The following is a 20,565-nucleotide window of genomic DNA, read 5'->3' as shown; positions in this document are numbered from 1 at the left end:
AGATAATCTATTGTGTAATTGGCGTCGTAACAGCACTAACTCAAGTGGATTTATGCGCGGCCATCACCATATCCGGGATAGCTGTATACAGAGTATAATCCTGCCACATGTACGGAGAATATCCATGCCTGCAATAAGTCAATCTGTGTATCGCAGATTAGTGTTGTTACGTAGGTACTGTAGTATCTACCTATGTGAATGTGTGTTGTCCTCCTTGTTCGTTGTGTTCCCCGCCTTAGCTTATATAAATACCCATCCTTTTTAAGCTCTCTATCTTACTACTTTATATGATGATACTAGTCTATATAGGCATAGGCTTCTCTAATTAATTAGAAGGCCTCTCCATGTTTCGCCCGAGCAATATCCTAAATCAGTTTAGTCTACCTTAATGACCAGGCCTCTAACAAGTCCTTCGGCTACGACAATTGAATAAAGACATCGTATTCTCATCTTCACATCCCAAGTTCTCCCCAAGTTGGAACAAACACTTTGAAGCTGTTTTTATATATTCTTTTAAAGAAAGGCCCAAAAAGAGAAGAGAAAAATTAAAGTAAAGTCTTACAGTATCTTCTATGGCCGCCTCCAAACCGACTATCGTCATTATCCACGGCGGCTGGCACGTCCCAGAAAGCTACGAGAAGCTCATATCAGTGCTTAGAAATGCCAACTATGAAGTCCATTGCCCACGATTACCATCAACCAACCAGGTCAGCTCCCCCGCTCTTTGCTGAAAAGGAGCATCAAAAATTATCCGACTAACTCTCTTCCCCAGAGCCGACCCCCCAACGCCGACCTTTACACTGATTCGGATCTCGTGCGCACCTATGTCTCGAGCCTCGTGCAGGCCGGGCGCTCTGTAGTTGCCTTATTGCACTCCTATGGCGGACAAGTAGGCACCGATGCGCTTGTTGGTCTCGGGCAAGCGACTCGAACGAAAGAGGGTCTCTCAGGGGGTGTCTCGCACCTTATCTATCTGGCTGGGTACGCGGTGGCCGAGGGGGTAGCCATGATGGACAAAGTTCGGGAATTTGGCCATATGGATCTGGTGCCGATGGCATTTGATTTTTCTGATGACGATACTTGTGTGAGCACTGATCCGCGTATATTGTTAGTTGGTTCTAGTGACCTTGCTCCCGACGAGGTGGACAAGTACCTGGCGACGCTCGTCCGCTGGAATGGAAAGTGCATGTATCTGCCCTCGCGCCACGCTGCCTGGCGCGAAATTCCCGTTGCCTATGTTTACAGCTCTCAAGATATGACGGTACCGTTAACCTACCAGACCAGCTTCGTTGAGGACATGGAGAAGGCTGGCCGCTCTGTACGGACCTTTGAGCTTGCCACTGGCCATTGCCCTCATCTGACGGCCACCGCTGGAGTGGTCGACGCCATTCAGCACGTTTGTAGATAGTTGAGAGTCCTTGTTGTCCTAGATATTGCATCAAACTCTACTTGGATATTCAGGGCAAATTGATTTCTACCTACATTGATCAGTTTTCCAATACAGTTAAAGTAAGCTCCATTACTTGTAACACACTAATATATAGAAATATAATACGATCTATGTATTGTAGGAAAGGAAAAGACCTAAGCCAGGATCACACATCACCCAGAGTGTGGCTTGCAGACCCCATAAATTTATGGGGTCTGCGTGCCTCCACTGCCTGGGTAATCATTCAGTATTTAGCATGAATTGATTGGTGACTAAAAGATAAAATTAAACTAGGTAACTATAACATTGCGTAAACCAGGGGGGAGGAAGAAAGACTTCTGCGCATATTATCTAAGGTGTATCATACCTAGCTAGGCAGGTAGGCAGGTATACAATTCCAATGTCCATCTTAACCAAGTGTGAAACTTGACATATCAATCTGATCCATGTATTCTAGTTATTGTTAAAAAAAATGTTTCGAATCACTCTTGACCCCCAAAAGACAGCGAAGAGATACCTACATTCAATCAATCCCCTCCAATTTCCCTCTCATTCTACCGCATTTCATACACATCGACGTATTAGCTTCTACAATGTGACCATCCATCAACACCAAGAACAGGACTGGGAGGCGGATTCGGCGGATAAGGAGGCGGCGACGGCGGATATTGAGCTGATTGGGAAGATACCGCTAAAGCGTAATTGCGTGGTGTATCTGTCGTTATGTTGTTGTATGGATAGCCTCGTCTGGGGATGGGGCATATGATATTTTGATGTGAATCCATGATAGAGTTTGATTGGTAGGTATGTATCGAGGCGAGGATTTGGTGGTTGAGTAGGTAGGTAGCTGAGTAGCTAACTAGGTAGATGGCCAGGATTAGGGCAAGGTCGGTATAGGGCTGCAACCTTGGAAGGTTCGACCGTCGATAAGGGGTTTTAATAATAAGAACGCAAAGTATATCAAGAAAGGCTTTGAAACGAGTGATTCGTGATGGAATTTGGACAATATAAGTACACGAGTCAGTTCTGATATTCGAAAGCGACAGACTTGCGATTTTGGCGGTCATGTAGAAAAGATGTCATTGCGGCGCGGGGGAGGGATTCTTATAACTCTTGAGCCCTCCAACCTTGCAGAAAAACTACGACGTAGGTTGCATGTGTACTTCTCCAATGTTGACATTTGTCAATGCATCTAGGATGCCTGCTTCTTGCATGCATGTCTGGTTGATTGGGGTTGGTGTTCCTTCCAGACCGCCATCTTGGATCTTTCTCCTCAAATTTTGCTATGTCTTTGCTCCCCGTCATATTTTCTTTCTGGATTGCAGCCCAACCAGAGAGAAGCTTCGTATCTTCTCAGATGCGGCACTTTGCTTTTTCCTCGTTTTTGACACTTCTGTTCTTTTTCTTTTCTGTGCGTGTATGCAAATGCCCGCGAAGCTAAAGCTGCCTGCATTAGAAAGTCCGCTCGAAGACTACATATTCCAAGTAAAATACTACGGATGCTGAAGATTTCTCGTAAATGATTCCGGTCTACTTCACGTCTCATATGTCGAGTTGACGCATCCATGGGTGGAGTTGTACTGCAGATGTGTTTATAATTTAAATTGATAAAAGTCCTTGTCACGTCTCTACGCCGTTTGTTTTCGTCGTAATGATTGGCAAGTGTGTTATGGCTACCTGATCAATAGTATACCATAGCATTGCTCAACAATGCGGATTGTCTGTTTAGTGCATCCGTGACCGTACCATGTGTTTGTGACTCGGAATCCCTTTTTTTCAACTCCCGGCTGTTCAGCAACGGTCTAGGTGTTAGCAAGAGGCAATCAGTTTGAATAGCCCATCCTGAATCATCAGATTTTCATTGAGGTGAGAATAGGAGAATTGAATAACTAGTCATATCTTCGGAAGCAATGTTGATGATATTCTTTCTGGATTTCCATGGCATGGTCCGGCGAAGCAAATCGATAAACTAAACAGCGAAGTACTACTGATCCTGAGGAAGAGTTCCAGATGTGCTTTCTGGATTAAGCATATCGACCTTAGCCATGGGTATGCAAGGAACCGTTGTAAATAATGTCGAATGGTAGTAGATATCCGTCTCGACTGATACTAGATTGATGCCCGTGTGCAACTTAATTTCGAAATTCTCATTCGCTAGTATGCCTCCTTTTTTCCCATTCTATACGTTTGATGTTACAAGACCTGGCTTGAGAATGCAGCTATTGAAATTGATGTCTTGCTGCCACAGAACGATAGTCTCAATGTGGAAAGTCCTATCTTCATAGGCAGTTGGACTCGATCTTGTCAGCTGTGTTTACAATCTGTATCACAGAGGTGTTGACAATTTGCTATACCGCTGTGCATGTCTCATAAACTCCGCCGTAAATCAGCAACCACGTGTTTTTCTGCAATATCTCTATCGCTTTGTGTTCACAAATGAACCCAAGATCCCGTTCTTCGGATATGTTAGTAGTAGCGGCGCAAGCTTATTGTAACCTTGACGTTCCTACAGTATCCCACAATTGGACGCCGAACCGAATATATATTCCAGTCATCCATGAGTCAAGCCATATTAAGGCATCCAGACGAAAGCTAATGTTTTGATGGGCTGGAGTGAGGTCGCACTGGGCGCCTATGCTTGATATTTGTTCCATGAAATCGTGTAACTGAGTGAAGATTGGTTCCATTGAATTATACCGCTAGTTCTGCTCAGACCCATTAGCAAGCCTGGGGCCTCACAATTGCGACGTCGACGAAGAAACGGTGAGTCGAGAGCAATATCGGCGTTCTAGATGCTGATATGATGGTCGGCAATGTATCAACTGTCAGGCGTTCCATTGCTGACGGCTCTGTGGGATCAATGCGGAGCACGCCAATCCAGCTTCATTATTTTCGAAAGCAAAATGATGAGAGGCAAAGAGAATAGACGAGAGAAAAAGAGTAGAAGAAGTTGGTTTTGTATGGTTACCAGCCGCTTGGCGCCTTCCGTGACGTCCTTACCAAAAGGGACTAGCGCGGAAACAAGAACTTTAGTTTCGTCCAAATTAATTTGAGCATCATCGGAGCACTTCACTTTACGATAATACCCCTACGACCTCCTCTCGCGCTTTTGTTTTATAGATAAGCAATTGCTCGCCGCGCAGTTGCTGGATCATATTTCTCCACAATGACGACCAGCATCCCTCGCCAGTCGATACGAGTTCTCTCATCACGAGCACGCTCATCCCTCAGACCATCTTCCCTCTCCTCGTCGCGACGGACTTTTTCCAGCTCACCCTCTTGCGCCGGCGAGAAGGACAATGAGTATGCAGACAAGCCGCGCTGGTCGTATACTCCTCCCGGCACTAAGGCGCCATTCAGTCTCCGTCAAATCGATAATCAACGACAGCCTTACCGAGTAAACGAAGACCCGGCAGTCTTGGATAACTTTTATATCTCGCTATTGGGTCCCAATGGAGACAAAAAGCTCTCGGAAGAGATCAAATGGTTGGCAGTAACTCATAAGAGCTTTGATCAGGGTCGACGGGGCTTTAATGACCGACTAGCGCTGCTCGGTATGCTCATCTATTCCATCTATGTGTCTCGTCTATCCGACTAATCATGCATCCAATTGAATAGGTAAACGGATTGTACAGCTACAAGCATCGTTGCTTCTTGTTCAGAACCCAGGAAATTACAAAACACAGGTTCCGTCTTTGAGCGTGGAGGACCAGCACAAAACCTTTAAACATGCTGCTCTGGAGGGTTTGGAGAACCTCACTTTGGATAACCGTGGATGGTTTACACACAAGGTGAACATTTCGAGAGTTGCGGAAAAGTACGGGTTGTTGAAGGTGCTCCGATGGGCGCCCGTGAAGGTAATTAATAACCAGCAATTTTCGATTTGCTTTGTTCGAGTAAGCTAACATGTGTTCTGGAACTAGCCCAATGATCTGGAGCACTCCGGTCTCAACGTCGTCCTGACCCATACCATGTACGCTATCGTCGGAGCTATTGCCCTGGAAAGAGGTGGTGTTGAAGCCAACGAATTCGCTCGACAACGCATCTTGGCTCCCCAAGGATTGGGAAGCAATTGATTGTTCATGGGGTTGGCTGTTAGCGAATGGAGCATCCACGGCGTTCATTTTATTTTCTGTCTTCTTCTCATGTATTCATATTCGGGTTGTACGTGGTCGTTTGATTGGTTTTACTTTTACTGTCAAGAAGAGGGAATATATGTAGAACAACATCTTGTATTATACGACTCAGACCGGTCATCTCAATCTCAATATTTATCTGTATAACGCTCTAATTAATATTTACCTTCGCTTGCATAACCAAAAGAGATCGAATAAATAATCATGTATGTATGATTCATCTGACACCGCCTGTGCAACGGTGAAAAACCTCGCAAGAAGTCATTACACAGCCAGCTCTTATGGAATCGTTGATAAGAAAATCCTACTCTCCGCACCTCAATATCGCAAGGGTCAGCAATAGAGAGCCTGATATGTACATCTGACAGAATGCCAGAGTAAAACAGGTGTTGTCTTGCACTGTCTTTAGAGAGCGTTGAAAAAGAAAAAGGAAGAAGAGGAGAAGATGAAAAAAAATTGGAGAGAGAAAATATGTAGAGAGAAACGCGCTAGACTGTTTTGGGTTTGGGTCGCGGAACTCCTGATGAGGCGGGTCATAGGGCGCTCTGATTGGTTGGAGACTAGAAGGGCCACATGTAGGAGCGCTCACTCAATATTATGGAGGAGCAGCACGATGATGTTGCCCGGAGTCCACGATAACCTACTTCACGGCCTCGCGCATTGCTCTTTGCTTGTTTGATCTATTCACCAGAAACGCTGTCAGGGACTACATGTCGAGATGTGCTTTTAATTGATTGCATTCGAACCCCCCGCCGACGACAATCCACATAACCTCCAAACCCAGGGGACCTCACACAGCACTCTCACATCATGGCGTCGGCTATTTTCTTTTTAGACTTAAAGGGCAAGGTATGGATACTGCTGCGATAGCCTTGTTTCGATCTGCTTCAAAGGGCTATCTGAACTGGCACCGGTAAATGGTTTGTACGGTACTGATCTGTGGCAGGCCCTTCTTGCCCGAAACTACCGTGGTGACATTCCCATGTCTGCCGTTGAGAAATTCCCTATCCTCCTGAGTGAAGCTGAAGAAGAAAGCTCAGCCGTACCTCCTTGCTTTTCGCACGAGGGCATCAACGTACGTTTTCGTTCCCCCGCCGATTCATACTCTGTTCACGCCAGCTAATACAACCGTGACTACAGTATCTGTATATCCGCCATAATAATCTCTACCTTCTAGCGTTAACGAAACGAAACACCAATGCAACCGAAATTCTCCTTTTCCTTCACAAGATCGTCGAAGTCTTTACCGAGTATTTCAAAGAGTTGGAGGAAGAGAGTATTCGGGATAACTTTGTCGTCATCTATGAATTGTTGGACGAGATGATGGACTTTGGTTACCCCCAGACTACAGAAACCAAGATTCTACAAGAGTTAGTCTCCTCCCCCCTGAGAATGGGTTATTGGGTTAGGCTGACCTAGTTGTATCAAACAGATATATCACGCAAGAGTCACATAAGTTGGAGGTTCAGGCCCGACCACCCATCGCCGTTACAAATGCAGTCTCTTGGAGAAGCGAAGGTATCCGCTATCGAAAGAACGAAGTATTCCTAGACGTTATCGAGTCACTCAACCTCCTGGTCTCGGCAAACGGCAATGTTCTGCGCTCGGAAATCCTAGGAGCTATCAAAATGAAGTGCTACCTCAGTGGTATGCCCGAATTGCGTTTGGGTCTCAACGACAAAGCCATGTTTGAAACCACAGGACGAGCGACTCGAGGCAAAGCAGTGGAGATGGAAGACGTCAAGTTCCACCAGTGTGTTCGTCTGTCACGATTCGAGAATGATCGCACAATCAGCTTTATTCCGCCGGACGGAGAGTTTGAGTTGATGAGCTATCGTCTTAACACGCAGGTAAAGCCTTTGATTTGGGTGGAGTGTGTGGTAGAGTCTCATTCTGGTTCCAGAATTGAGTATATGCTCAAGGTACTATATCACAACCATGTTAATTTTATCCTTGTTATACTAAAGAATAAAACAGGCAAAGGCTCAATTCAAACGCCGCAGCACAGCCAATAACGTCGAAATTCTGGTCCCAGTCCCCGAGGACGCAGATTCACCGCGTTTCCGCACCAACATAGGATCAGTCCACTACGCACCTGAAAAGTCCGCTATTATCTGGAAAATCAAACAATTCGGTGGCGGCAAGGAGTTCCTTATGCGCGCTGAGCTCGGTCTACCTTCTGTAAAAGGCGATGATGAGCACGGCGGAGGCATGACCGGTGGATTTGGAGGCAGTATGGGAGGAGCAGGCCAAACTGGAAAGGGGAAGCGTCCTATAAACGTCAAGTTTGAGATACCCTACTTTACGACGAGTGGTATACAGGTGCGATATTTGAAGATTATTGAGCCGAAGGTAAGTCTCCTCTCTTAAAAGGCAGAAAATAACATCAAATCTGACCGATTATTCTAGTTACAATACCCATCTCTTCCCTGGGTACGATACATTACGCAGTCAGGCGACATTGCAGTCCGTCTACCCGATGTACAATGATGAAAGGCGCAGGAGCAGGGGTATAGCAAAGTAAAAGCTGTATTGATCAAATCAGCTAAGCGATTAGGTCAAATATTATAATAAGCGTTTATATTCAAGTCAATATAATATTTGTCAGGGTCATGTGACCATACGATGTCTGAGATAAGTCTTGGCAAAATGACGGTGACATTATCTAATCATCCAAATTAGGAAGGTGGTGTGTACCTTCATAACCAGCTGTTACTGGGAAATTCACTTGCTATGGGATACAATAACCTCTCACTACATAGTAAATATGGCACTCACATATCACGAAGCCATTCTGATCCTCCAAATGGAGGCCACAGACCACCGCAATACCCTCTGTGCAGCATCCGAGACAGTTCCATTGGGGCATGCTGTCAATCGGATAACCTCAAAACAATACTGTTCTTTACTCAACACACCTCAATGTGATACTTCAGCAATGGACGGGTATGCCGTGAACTGGCAAGTGACGCAGACAGCTTCAGAGCATGCTCCAGTAATATGTCAAGTCAGAGATACCATTGCAGCTGGGGGGAAGGAAGTCATCATAAAACCAGCTGAAACAACCGCAACAGGGAAGAAGATACCTATATGCGTGGAAATCATGACAGGAGCCCGTTTCCCGCGTGTAGACTCCCCCCATCCTCTCAACATCCTAGACTGCTGCGTGAAGGTAGAAGACACACGCCCACTATCAACTAGCATCGTCCAGGGCGACGCAGAATCCAGTCAACGACTAATCCAAATCCTCAAACCTGCCCGTCTGAATCAAAACAAGCGTTTGGCAGGCGAAGATTTTCGGCGCGGGGATGTGGTTGTTGATCAGCACGTAATGATTAAATCGAATCATGTTATGGCGCTTGCCTCCGTTGGGGTTGGGTCTGTTGAGGTTCTGAGAAGGCCTCGTATTGCGCTTTTCTCGACCGGGGCGGAGATTGTCGCCCATGGCATTGATGGCGATTCGGGGCGGCAGCAAGTATCAGATGTAAATGGGCCGTATATCACGAGTGTCTTGCGGGAAGCGTTTCCATGCGAAGTGGACTTTCTGGGTATTCTAGAGGATAATCCTACGACCGCGGCGGATACAATCTCAAGTCATATCAAGCAGAAACAGTATGATATGGTGATTACTACCGGGGCAGTGTCTATGGGTAGATATGATTTTATTCCACAGGCTTTGAAATTTCTTAGGGCGACGGTGTTGTTTCATAAAGTGGCTATGAGACCAGGCCATCCAGCACTGTTTGCAAAGATCGCATCTATTACTGGGGAGCGCAATTCGACGATTCCTTTCTTTGGATTGCCGGGGAATCCAGTGGCTGCTGCTGCGTGTTTGAGATTCCTCGTGTTCCCATTTTTGAGGTGTCTTCTATTTCAGGGTTCTGAAAAGCCTAGACAGGCTGTCGTTCGGTCGTTGGATTTGAATGAAGAGCACGTTGCGTCAAAACATGACGCTGGAAGGAATGCGATTGCTAGATTCCCACCCGATCGAGACATCTTTCGCGCTGGCACAGTCATACACCAATCCCGAAACCATCTTGAGGTCGAAATGATCCAAGACCATAGTCCTGGAAAGATAAGCCCCTTCCTAGCAGCCGATTGCTGGATACACATTCCTCGAGAGAAGACCATCCTGCATCACGGAGATGTTGTAGATGTCTTTCTTATTTGAAACCATCATGCCATACTCCTAAACAAATTGCAAGCCTCCTCCCACTCCTCAACTGTATTCACATTAAACAATTCCACCTCGCTCTCTGGACTTAGGATCCGCGAATCAGGCAATTCCTCAACCACAAACCTCGGCCCTGTTCGTCCCTGTCTCGTATTATCGGCGAGTTTCTCAAGAGCTTCTGGAGACCATAGGGCAAGTAACGGCTCGCAGAACCCTTTTGAGTTTCGATAACATGTTACAGACGAGGATTTTGCCGCAGATATCAAGCGCGTCAATGTTGCAGCACTAAGAAGCGGAAAGTCGCACGCGACAATGAGCCAGTTTGTTTCTGGGTTGTTGTGATAAGCCGCTAGGAGACCCGCTGCTGGACCGATATCTTTCGAATTTGTATTCTTGTCGTGCAAATTGTCATATATAAATTTTACCGTGATCCTATTTTCCAGGGACTGTTGTTGATTGCGGTGGTGGTGGTCATGTATCTCAGGTGGCGGCACGAGATCCTCGTTTTTCACAGACATGTAAATTGTATCAAGTTGAGGACAAGCTTGACCTATAATCTTGATCAGGTATTGATACATTGGCAGCCCACTGGGGTGACGGAGTAATTCCTTGCGTGATCCCATACGAGACGATTGTCCGCCGGCTAGGATTAGGGCTTGGAGGGTCATTGTTTAGATGCGGGTTGATGGAGTGTTGTAGATACAGGAAAGGAAAAATGGCATCAAAGGAGGCCCAATGTTTAAAATACAAGGGACAGTATATTCAACATTCCATTGCTTTTCCAAGGGTTATCATGCCAAGAGTTATCCTCGTCAGGTGTCAATAGGTGTATGATGTCAACCAGTTCAAATTGCATTCTATGTGACTTCCTAGATCCTTATTCCGTGATTTAGACCAAATGGTGAATTCCACAATTAGTTGTAGGACTTATAAATACCTCATTTACGTAGCAGACATCATGAGAGTTGGTTATTATTCAGAATGAGGCTGATAACATACACGCGCGCACGCACACATACATACACGTAGTAATTAAGGTATTCCAACCTGTCCAATATAAATCTAGATACATCTCCATCTCCAACCTATATCATATAACGCCTTGGAAGCATTCTTCCACGGGGCTCCGTCAGTACGATTCACAGACTCGTGCATAAGCTGAAAAATAAGTGAGAATGACAATAGTGGTGATAGTGACAAACAATCCACAATTGCATGATACCGTATGCTGGAGTTTCTTTGTTAAAATGGATCTGATATTTCAATGTTTGACTCAATATCTTATACAACCTTTATAGTACTTTCTCGAAAAGTTCCAGACGCAAAGAAAAATTTCAAAAGATTGACCTCATAGTATATAACCTTACATAAACGCAAGCGCAACCGCACTAATCGTACTCAATCCAATCATCGTCCAACCAGTCTGAATAACCTGCTTATTGGTCAAGAGTCGACCAGTATCCCAAATCAAATGTCTCACTCCATTGATGCAGTGATAGGTAAAGGGCATCGCAAGACCCAATTTCACGAAAAACTTGGCAGCGAAGGGCAGCGCACCGAATGCAGCGGCGATGGAGGCAGACTCCAAGTGCCAGCCGAAGACGGGTGCAACAAGGTAGGCGGCGGCGAAGGCGTAGAGGGCGCCAGAGGCAGCGGAACCCGTGATGCGGTGGAGAGCACTGGCGTACCAGGTGATTTGGGGACGGTAGATGCTCAAATGAGGGGAGACGGGGCGCTTGAGACGCTGTTCAGCGAGGATTTTGGTGGGATCTGTGGTGGTGGGTGTTGTTGATGTTGATCTATCGATTTTTATAGCATTAGCCGAAAGGTCGCTTTTTTCGGATGACGTCTTCTGCTTCTCATATCCAACTACCACCACCACGGCAGCGGAGACGATAGCCAGAAATGAATTGAAGAGGCAAGTGAAATGGGTAGGTACCTCATCTGCATATATCTTCCAGTCGCAATGGCGGCGGGGGTAGCGAACTTGGCCATTGACACGGTCAATGCCGAGGGTGCAGCCACTATTCATGTCGAGCACACGAGTTAGCAAAGGTCCAATTGCACAACCGAAGGGATAACGTACATCGCCGCAGCGATTGCTGCGCAACCTTTTGAGAGATCATGTTGAATTGGTCCTGGACTTCAGAGGGGAGATTGGAGATTCAGGGCACGTAGAGGTCGAACGGAAGGAAGTTTCTCAGGTTAGGTTAGGTGCAAGTGCCGGCAAAGCGTTGAAGCCGTCACGGGGAACCTCGGGAGGCACTTCCCGTTGTCCGGCCAATCAGGGCCTCCACAACTGCCGGGTCCGAAAACGGTAGGCGGAGAGAACATTACCCGAACAATTTTGTTTAACAAACAAATCTTCTCTTTCTCTTTCTTCTTCCCTTTTCTCTCCTCAAGGGCCTCACGTCCACAGCTCGAACTTTTTGTAGCATGCCATGTCTGTGGACTAAGTCTCATTGATGCGGCTTTCTGTCGTTATCGCCAGAGACTTGCCTAGAGGTCCTGAGAGGGATTTGCCCGTCGTTAATCGCCCATTCTTTTCTGTCAATGAAATTGCTGGGTTTCATATCAGGGAAACATACAATCAACACGCATCATGCTGCTTCATGTTCTCAGACTATTGATCACTTTAAAGTATATCATCTATTATCGAGAATGGAAATAAATATGAATTTCATAATATTTGAGTACTTTTTTTTGGAAAGTATATACTAGAGCAAAATACTTGATAAGTTGTATACAGAGTTTGAATACTAATCAATAATACACACTCGAGGCGTTCCACCAGTTTTGGTCATTCGCCGAGTAATTGAGGCGAACCGATAGGTATGGCTCATTGTCATTGTCGTGATTCATGTAGCTCGTAGCAGGTCGTTGGTGACTCGAATCTCTTGGGGCGCCAGAACGTCTGAGTAGACACGGCGACTCGAATCGAGCGCTCTTCGCACGACGGGGGAGACTATGGCATACGCCATATGGCTAAGTCGTGATAGGCATGAGCTGAGATGTATAGATAACGTTCCCCCTCGTCATTCACCGCTTAGAAGCAAATCGTCTGTCAAAGTACCGCAAAACTCCCATAACACTGGCAGCTTCAACCTCCATAGCCGGCCGTTCAGATATCGCCGACCCTAGAGTATCGGTCAAAGAAGGCTCCCGTGGTTTGGGCAAGGTATGCAATTTTGGAAGCCAAGTCGTCAATTCATCACTAGCCTGAGAAAAGTTCGGATGGCGTGAGAGGGTCGTAAATGCATCGGCGCAGGTCAACGTCAATGGCGATGGATTGCTAGATACAGATAGGCGAGAGGCAGGACGCGATTGGCAACATCCGCCATCGACTCCTTTACCACCACAGCAACCGCCAGATGGCCCACCGTTGGCAGCTCGAGAAGCAGCTAGAGTCTTGCAGAAGAGTGTGCTTCGGGGATCAGCTCTGCATTGTGCGCAGGTGCCCGGTCCATTAGCACATGGATTCGTAGCCTGCGAGATAGACGGTAGCGTCACCTCTCGCGCATCACTATCTGAAGGGGGCGGTGTGAATTGCGAATAGTTCTGAATAGGAGCCAAGCGATTGTCCTCAAAAATGTTGTCGTGATGTCTTGAGGATTCTTGATCCGCCATTTCGGCACAGATACAAGCAGTACCGTCTCCACAGAATCCGCACCGCTCCGCTGGAGGAGTTGAGACCGTTATTCTAGTCTCCGTTGGTGGCGCTGTGGTTGTTGTTGTTGTTGTTGTTGTTGTTGTTGTTCGTGAAGACGCAAAGCGCGAAGTGAAATCTATTTCCATTTGATCTGGGTCGTATTTTATGGCTGGCTCAGGCGCCGAAGGCTCATCCGGTTTGTCGCTATAACTAGTCGCTTGAAGAGCATCCTCGATGCATTGACAATGAGTTGTCGAGCAGCTACCGCAGCCGGTTGCAGCAAGGTCTGATTGATTGTTGCCCGAGTCTGGGTGTTGCTCAGTGACACGTGTGTCGGTCCTTTTGTTTGTCTTACGACGTATATTGATAGGAACTGTGTCTGAAACATTGGCTCTCTGACTCCTCTCCTGATTTAGCTCCTGCTCTAATGAATGGCAGCGATCTTTCCACCATGACAGGTCGCTCTGAGCCAGATCAAGATTCTTGGTGAGCTGAGCGATCTGATCTCTTAGTTCTTGTTCCAAAGAATCATGATCGTCTTCGATTTTCTTAATCTGCTCTTCAAGCTCACCAACCCGAGCAGCCCGCCTTTCACGAAAGGCCCGCTGTGCAGCGCGGTTCTGAGCCTTGCGTTTTGTAGGCGGAGTATCAGTAGCGGGCTTACGACCAGGTTTTGGCCGTGGGGGAATAACCCACTCCTTGCTGGTCAGAGAACCCGTGAAGCCGGGGCTCGGGGACATGTTAGTATCAGTAGGACTACTTGGCTTTGGTTGCATGGCTGGAGCCAGAGCGGCAATCGCAGGTGATGGTATGATGGCTGCCGACATGATGAAGATGAATCAGGTCTTTCGCAGTGGTGGCCTGAGCGTCGGCGGAAGCTCGGAAAAATGCACCGTGGTTCTTCCGATGCTGAAGCAGGCGGCAGGTACGCAGACCGACTGCTGATTGAACTAAGGCAGTCAACGATGCTGTAAGATGGTCATAGACGCTCAAACAATCGAGAATAGAGATGATTGAGCATTGGGAGCGTGCGGTTGGGAGCAGTGCGAGGAAGGAGAGGGAAAAAGAAAAGAGAAACGGCGGGGATCCGATTATCTGATTGATTAGATTGGATCACGTGATATCTGTCGCAATTCGTGGGCGCCCCGATGTCGCTACTTGCGTTTTCTGCCACTGATCCATCTTATCTGATCAAACAATGATGTATTATTGGTTGCATTCTAGAAGCGCTCCACTTTGGCGGATATCAGCACGGAATAGACAGACTGACCCATGGCCTGATTTACACACAGCCAAGACTTTTACTTCCTTTGTCTTCCTTGACTGAGCTATTTTTTACACAATAGGAGGGGATTATTACTCTTTTTATTCCTTTTTTCTTTCCTATTCTTGTCGACCCACGCCGTTCATCGCATATTTATACATGTGAAACGAATTCGACTAAAAACATGCCTATATCAGCCATACGAATCCCCTCTCCCCCCCACTCTAATGGTCCTCGTTTTTGGTGCAGCCGTCTTTTCCCATTCTTAGCGAGTATCGCACTGCCGTTTATCCGCTGACTGACAAGACTACAGCTTCGGTGATTGTCTAGTATATGCGCTGGTTATTTGGTCTGGTTCGGAACTCCATCTCCAAACATTACAAGCTTCTCCCATCGGAATCTGATAGAGCTTTCGTCTTGGGGCATTTTTCAGTCTTGTAGTTGACTCTGTCTTGTGAGAGTGTTTTCTTTGTCGAGTAGATATAAATATTCCAAAAACATGCGTGTGTATACCAATGCGCGATGTAATTCAAGGGTACCATAATATCGCAAGTTTCGCAATGGTGGCAGGAATTTATAATCATAATGAACTCCCGATTGATCTTGTCAAAGTCCTCCTCTGCATTTATGCTAGTCGAGAGGCTTCTTCTTGATGTGGGATTGGAGGCTTCCAACCAAACATGACCCGAATCAGCCTGAAAAAGACGTAGGCAAGAAAGAAGGCCAGGCGACTTTGTAGGTGGAGAGGACGAAGTCGATCCAACTTGAGATTCTGTGATGACTACATAGGTTTTTGGCTTCGTCATTTGATTCTCCGATCCTGATAGCTTCTCATCTCTCATTGAAACAAACTCGAAGTCCATGAAAAATCCTGCGATCCTGGCGCTGTTCCCATTCCAACAGTTCTTTCCTAGTGATCTGCTCTGGATCTTGGACATGCATAACTAGTCTCCTAACTTGGTGCTGGATCCTGATGCTCATCGTTTTCAATAAGATTGGGAGTCACCGAACTTTTAGCAGCCATGCTGTCGGGTTGATGGCAGTATTGACGTTTGTTTCATACTCGGAGTTGGGAGTGATTGCAGAACTTGATGAACAGGTTCTGTGGTTTATAGTGACGAATTTTCAGAATTCACGCACATAGACTTCATCAATGGCTTCCGAAGACCTGTTGTAACTTGAATCTTCTGCGCTTTGATCTCGTCTGAGCTGCCAAAAATAGGTAACTGAGTCCAAGGTCTCCACGCCACTGTCGTTTGAAGTGTTTTATTGCATCAAGTCGATGTCCATGGGGTCACTGGCTGCTGGAGCCGAGGACAAGGTTAAATCGTTTGAAACTGTTGCTAGATGCCGGCCAGTTTTTGACACACTTCAAGCTCGCTACGAAATACATGTCAGATTTCGCCCTACTGCACATCACATTCAATTGGCCGGGATCTTTGAGAAATCGCGCGAACATAGATAGGCGTAGCTGATTCGCAAATAGTTGATATCATCATTTGACTTTCCTGTTGGAGGCAGCTGATATTGCTCGTCAAGTAAAACCCACGCACATTTGTACCAGGTGAACGGAGGCCATGTCTCGGGCTCGATCCTCCTTGTCCACAAAGATGGTATACGAGAGGGTTCTTGAGAAAGTCGTTGGGAGCTGAGCCAATGATCGATTTGTTTCTAGACCAGCATAGAAGTATCTGGGCTCTGCGACGCGTGAAGGTACCACCTCGTTGGGTGCCTCAGTCCATGGCATCTCAGTGAGGAGGAACAGGCCTGCAGCTGAGCTGATGCTGTGCAAAGAGTGAAGCTGAAGACAGCCCGGAATATCGAGACAAGCTTGACGTAGTCGTTGATGGAGTCGTTAATGTTTCTGTTGTTCGATGGACATGGTTTCAAATGGGGGTAGCAACTCAGGAGGTGCAGGAAATGCATCTTCGTATGAGCTGGAGCGTCGTAATTGATGTATATTGGTCTGCCCTTTCTGAACCATCGGTCTGGTCTAGTGACTTCATCCACATCGATTATACAAACTCGAAATCAATGCGGCCATCGCTTTCGAGGATCTCCATTTCATATCGTAGTCATCGTCCTCGTCTGATCTTGGTCACTTCTTCTGTGCATATAAGCTGATAGTGCACTTTGACTGAGTTCTTGTGTCCTTCTCTCCTCGTGTCTTCAGCTTTTCTTCTGCCGATATTGGTTGACGTCACGAGTCGTATATAGCAATAATCTTAGCTGCATGGCTGTCTTAAAGGACCTTAATGTTTCGCAGTTCCTAATTCAGCGCCTTTCGTAATGGTCATCATCTATGGCTGGATGGGTGGCTATGAACTGTTCCACACATCTGGTGGTGTCAGGTTGCGGTGTCGTCGAAGTGTGGCCTATAGTAAGTCGAGGCCGGAGACCATGCATCTTGAGAATGGAAATGGGCATTGGCATGAACACGCACAGCATTGAGAGGCATGGGAATATATATATATCGGGTTGTTGTGCATACGCGTGTGATTTCGATTGATTCCTCAGGCAGAATATAAGGTCGAAGACAATCTGAATGTAGAAGGAAAAGAAAGGTTAACAACAAAAGACGAGAATAACCGCAGCGACCAGACACAGTATTCAGAAAAGGGTATCATACAGCTATGGTGATGATCCTCGATCATTCTGTAACGTCGGTCTGTCTTGAGATTCCGGTATATATACCCCTGGATATATAATCTTTCCAGGGTTGATGATGAGAGGGAAAAGAAGAAGAAGTCAGGATGGGAAAGGATTGATATTTATGGCTGCCAGTTTCTAGATTTACTAGCTACTATCATTGGCGATTCCTTTATCCTCTGGTTAGATGTCCGGCAATTCTTTTGTTCTTTTTGAAATCTTTGACAACATATCTTTCTGGATATTTAACCTCTTCTCTGACTTCATGAGGCCACAGATCATGAAAGAGGAGACAAAAAAGGTAAGACATCAGCTGGGGATACAGAATGAGGCGACTTATCAGAATACCTAGGTACCGAAGGCTACTAGCATGTTCTTGCTCTTTGTCAGTTTTCCTTGCGAGATGCTGATAAGTTTCTTCTTCCTTGATTCTTTCCTTTTGCAGTCTTACCATTAGCCAGACTTCCTTGTCTCAATCATATTTCAATTCCTTTGTGAGTTGAGCTAGACATTCACACAAGGCACAACAAAGAATCCAAACTTTGACAAACACAACCTGTACAGTACTCTGATATATCCATTTCAAAATAAACCATAGATTACAATCGAGTCAACTCCAGCGCTCCAGGGGCAGGCGGTGCCGAATGCCTTGTGTGAATAAACACCTTCTGAATACCAGGCTGTCGCTTATCGAACAAAGAGTAAACTTTCTCCATGTCGGTGATGTCGAAGCGATGGGTGACCATGTGCAGTGGCTTGATCTTTTCCGCTTGAATAAGTTCGAGGAGATGATCCCAGTATTTGTGGATGGGCTCTATCAATCATGAATCCGAAGAAACCTCGCCGTCTATGAGTCCTAAATGTCAATTGTACTCAGATAAACTCATCGATGCGAAAGAAGACGCAGTGAACAAACAAAACAATCCATTGCCGATTCTTCTAATATACAAATATTGATGACATGCAAGCATTCAATGCCCTACCGCTGAACTCTCTATTTACGACCAGCCATAGCCGACTTCTGGCGGAGGTAATTGCGCACAATACTCTCCACGCTGCCCATATCATGCTTGGGTTGACTGCACCAAAATTGTCAGTAAAGAAAATGAAATCCATGAATGCAAGAGAGGAGAAGACATACCGCATGTAATAAAGTCGAGCTCTCCTCTTCCTCTTCTCCGTCCTCTGCACGATCTCAACACCCTCCACATTCGGACTGTATGCCTTGATCCACATTTCCACTCCAACTCTGGTCAATTGATTCCTCAGCAAGAACGATGTATCCACCCCGCGAAGTCTGATGGCCAGGCAAACACCTGAGAACGGATCACCGCTCTTGAATGTCACTCGTACAATGTCGCCCGGTTTCACGCTGCGGGCACTTCGTCGGTAGTCAAACAAGGCTTTGCGTTCGCCTGTAGGGTCGAGGACGGCCATTTGGCGACCTGAGACGGCGGCGACGGGGTCCTTGCATCTGTTCATTTCGGAGGGGGGGGATGGGTGGATTCGCCATTTTTTCTTCTCTATTATGATTATCAGTAATGCTCCCACAAACCCAATTATGCCGTGAATCTAGATCTCCAAACAGATAATCTGATCTCATCTTGGGAATTTGCGCACCTGGCTGTGGACGAATATGTAAAGGAAGCTGTGAATAGTATTGCTCTGGTAGATTTTCTGGCAGGGGAACTGGTTTGGGTTTCGGGGTATATTTGGTGGTGATTGTTCGCATGGCTGTTCGCGATTGTGTCAATAAGCCATTACTCGGCCTGGTCAAGGCCAGTGGCCTTAGACCTTGTAGGAATGAAGCCATTGGTTGTGTTGCGTTGTGCAATGTTGCTGGATCGAAAGGTTGTTTCGGCGGAGAAATCAGCGCGAGACGACCGGAGGTCGGGTGGTCCGAGCGTCTGCAGAATTTCCGTTGCTTAACTTTCGATGATTATCTACGGCCGACATTTACTCGACAACAACTAATCAGCCATAACGTTCTACCTTTCGAATTGACATTCTGTTTTCTGTGGCGGCGTGGAAAGTCTATTTTGGGCAAGTAGAGACTTGAGTCGCGTCAAAATGGCGCAGAATGCCTTTGGAAAAAGGCTCTTTCGCTCTGGAAGCGGACTCCAACAGACATTAAGCCCTCTGGTACAGCGAAGATGCCAGTCTACCAAAAGTACGTCTGTCTACCAGCGCACTTGAAATAATTTGTCTAACCGCTATCGTGTAACAGCCGTCCCAGCATTCACCCCCAGCTCCTCCCCAGAGCTCGACCAAAAACTCGACCGCATACGCACCGAGCTCTTCGTACCCATGTACTTTGCCGAACACCAAAAACGCCTCATCTTCCGCGACCGCTACCGCGAGCGCCTGAACCAAGAACAAGTAAAAATCACCATTGGCAATGAAGAATTTGCCTTGCGGCCAATGAATCGACAATCCCTCCCCAGCAAGCGCGAAGTCCACGGCGCAATCGAAGCAATGAAGACTTCACAGGACTGGAAGAATTTCGTGCCATTGTTGATAGGATCATTGCATTCAAAATATAAGCCCAAACCAGCCAGCATTGAAAAATGGGTGAGACTGGCGGGAAAATCGGATACACTGCCCTACATCCTGGAGGCAGCGAAGCAATCCAGCAAAACGGGCTTTTCGTTTGCGGACCGCGCCATCGCGTTCCGGTTTGCGTTTGAGTTGCATGAAAAAGCCAAAATGGCGGCCTTCTCGGGTGAGGCATTGACTGCTGCATTCCGATATGCAGAGCAAGCGGCTCAATTAATGGAGCGGCCTGAACATACCAATAACGAGGTTTCGCAGGATGCTAAAAGACAGCCCTTCTTTATTGGGCTGTTGACCGAGTTGAGTGCCGCTCGTGCCATTGATCAGGCTGAGGGGGAAGATGTGGATGGCAAAGTACTCTCGTACACGCGGAAGTTGTTGGGAGTATGGGATCTGGCTGCGTTGGACCGAGAGTTGGGGCTATGGTATGAGACGGATAAGTTTTTGCAGGAGATTGCGCTTATATATTCCGGATTGAAGATGGCACAGCAAGTCAAGAGTGTAGCGCAGGATAAGACACTCGTGAAATCTATTGAGCAGCGGTTGAAACAGTTGAAGACTGTTGCTGAGCATGCGGTGGAGGCTGCCCCTGAGCAGAGGAGGGAACAGCCAACCCTGGGTTTGAAGGAGGTTCAATCTATCCTATAGGATGGTTTGATCTGGCGTGACCTATATCGGTAGTGTATTTTATTATAACTTTGTGTATTTTTA

At 46.6% G+C, this 20,565-nt stretch overlaps 9 protein-coding genes across 9 annotated transcripts; 5 read left to right on the top strand and 4 right to left on the bottom strand.

Annotated features, from left to right (window-relative positions):
- Positions 1–572: 572 nt before the first annotated feature.
- EYB26_004370 (uncharacterized protein) lies at positions 573–1,408 on the top strand (the record flags this gene model as incomplete). The annotated part of the gene is made up of 2 exons (XM_054263663.1): positions 573–707; positions 773–1,408. The coding sequence occupies 2 exons, from the start codon at positions 573–575 to the stop codon at positions 1,406–1,408; spliced, it is 771 nt and encodes a 256-aa protein (XP_054119638.1).
- Positions 1,409–4,595: 3,187 nt separating this feature from the next.
- Positions 4,596–5,505, top strand: EYB26_004369 (uncharacterized protein; the record flags this gene model as incomplete). The annotated part of the gene is made up of 3 exons (XM_054263662.1): positions 4,596–4,983; positions 5,048–5,286; positions 5,353–5,505. 3 exons carry the CDS (start codon positions 4,596–4,598, stop codon positions 5,503–5,505), a joined length of 780 nt encoding a protein of 259 aa, XP_054119637.1.
- Positions 5,506–6,375: 870 nt separating this feature from the next.
- Positions 6,376–8,055, top strand: EYB26_004368 (uncharacterized protein; the record flags this gene model as incomplete). Its single annotated transcript, XM_054263661.1, has 6 exons — positions 6,376–6,414; positions 6,512–6,640; positions 6,706–6,935; positions 6,998–7,487; positions 7,543–7,917; positions 7,975–8,055. 6 exons carry the CDS (start codon positions 6,376–6,378, stop codon positions 8,053–8,055), a joined length of 1,344 nt encoding a protein of 447 aa, XP_054119636.1.
- A 277-nt stretch (positions 8,056–8,332) lies between these two features.
- On the top strand, positions 8,333–9,736 carry EYB26_004367 (uncharacterized protein; the record flags this gene model as incomplete). Its single annotated transcript, XM_054263660.1, has 1 exon — positions 8,333–9,736. One exon carries the CDS (start codon positions 8,333–8,335, stop codon positions 9,734–9,736), a length of 1,404 nt encoding a protein of 467 aa, XP_054119635.1.
- A 5-nt stretch (positions 9,737–9,741) lies between these two features.
- Positions 9,742–10,407, bottom strand: EYB26_004366 (uncharacterized protein; the record flags this gene model as incomplete). Its single annotated transcript, XM_054263659.1, has 1 exon — positions 9,742–10,407. One exon carries the CDS (start codon positions 10,405–10,407, stop codon positions 9,742–9,744), a length of 666 nt encoding a protein of 221 aa, XP_054119634.1.
- A 695-nt stretch (positions 10,408–11,102) lies between these two features.
- On the bottom strand, positions 11,103–11,865 carry EYB26_004365 (uncharacterized protein; the record flags this gene model as incomplete). The annotated part of the gene is made up of 3 exons (XM_054263658.1): positions 11,103–11,538; positions 11,679–11,763; positions 11,826–11,865. The coding sequence occupies 3 exons, from the start codon at positions 11,863–11,865 to the stop codon at positions 11,103–11,105; spliced, it is 561 nt and encodes a 186-aa protein (XP_054119633.1).
- Positions 11,866–12,778: 913 nt separating this feature from the next.
- Positions 12,779–14,215, bottom strand: EYB26_004364 (uncharacterized protein; the record flags this gene model as incomplete). The annotated part of the gene is made up of 1 exon (XM_054263657.1): positions 12,779–14,215. One exon carries the CDS (start codon positions 14,213–14,215, stop codon positions 12,779–12,781), a length of 1,437 nt encoding a protein of 478 aa, XP_054119632.1.
- Positions 14,216–17,900: 3,685 nt separating this feature from the next.
- On the bottom strand, positions 17,901–19,033 carry EYB26_004363 (uncharacterized protein; the record flags this gene model as incomplete). The annotated part of the gene is made up of 4 exons (XM_054263656.1): positions 17,901–18,115; positions 18,304–18,380; positions 18,443–18,824; positions 18,922–19,033. The coding sequence occupies 4 exons, from the start codon at positions 19,031–19,033 to the stop codon at positions 17,901–17,903; spliced, it is 786 nt and encodes a 261-aa protein (XP_054119631.1).
- A 338-nt stretch (positions 19,034–19,371) lies between these two features.
- On the top strand, positions 19,372–20,502 carry EYB26_004362 (uncharacterized protein; the record flags this gene model as incomplete). The annotated part of the gene is made up of 2 exons (XM_054263655.1): positions 19,372–19,471; positions 19,529–20,502. The coding sequence occupies 2 exons, from the start codon at positions 19,372–19,374 to the stop codon at positions 20,500–20,502; spliced, it is 1,074 nt and encodes a 357-aa protein (XP_054119630.1).
- Between the last annotated feature and the right edge of the window lie 63 nt (positions 20,503–20,565).

This window comes from Talaromyces marneffei, chromosome 3 (genome assembly GCF_009556855.1).
Source record: "Talaromyces marneffei chromosome 3, complete sequence".
NCBI classification, from domain to species: domain Eukaryota; kingdom Fungi; phylum Ascomycota; class Eurotiomycetes; order Eurotiales; family Trichocomaceae; genus Talaromyces; species Talaromyces marneffei.
This window is presented reverse-complemented; position numbering and strand designations above follow the sequence as displayed.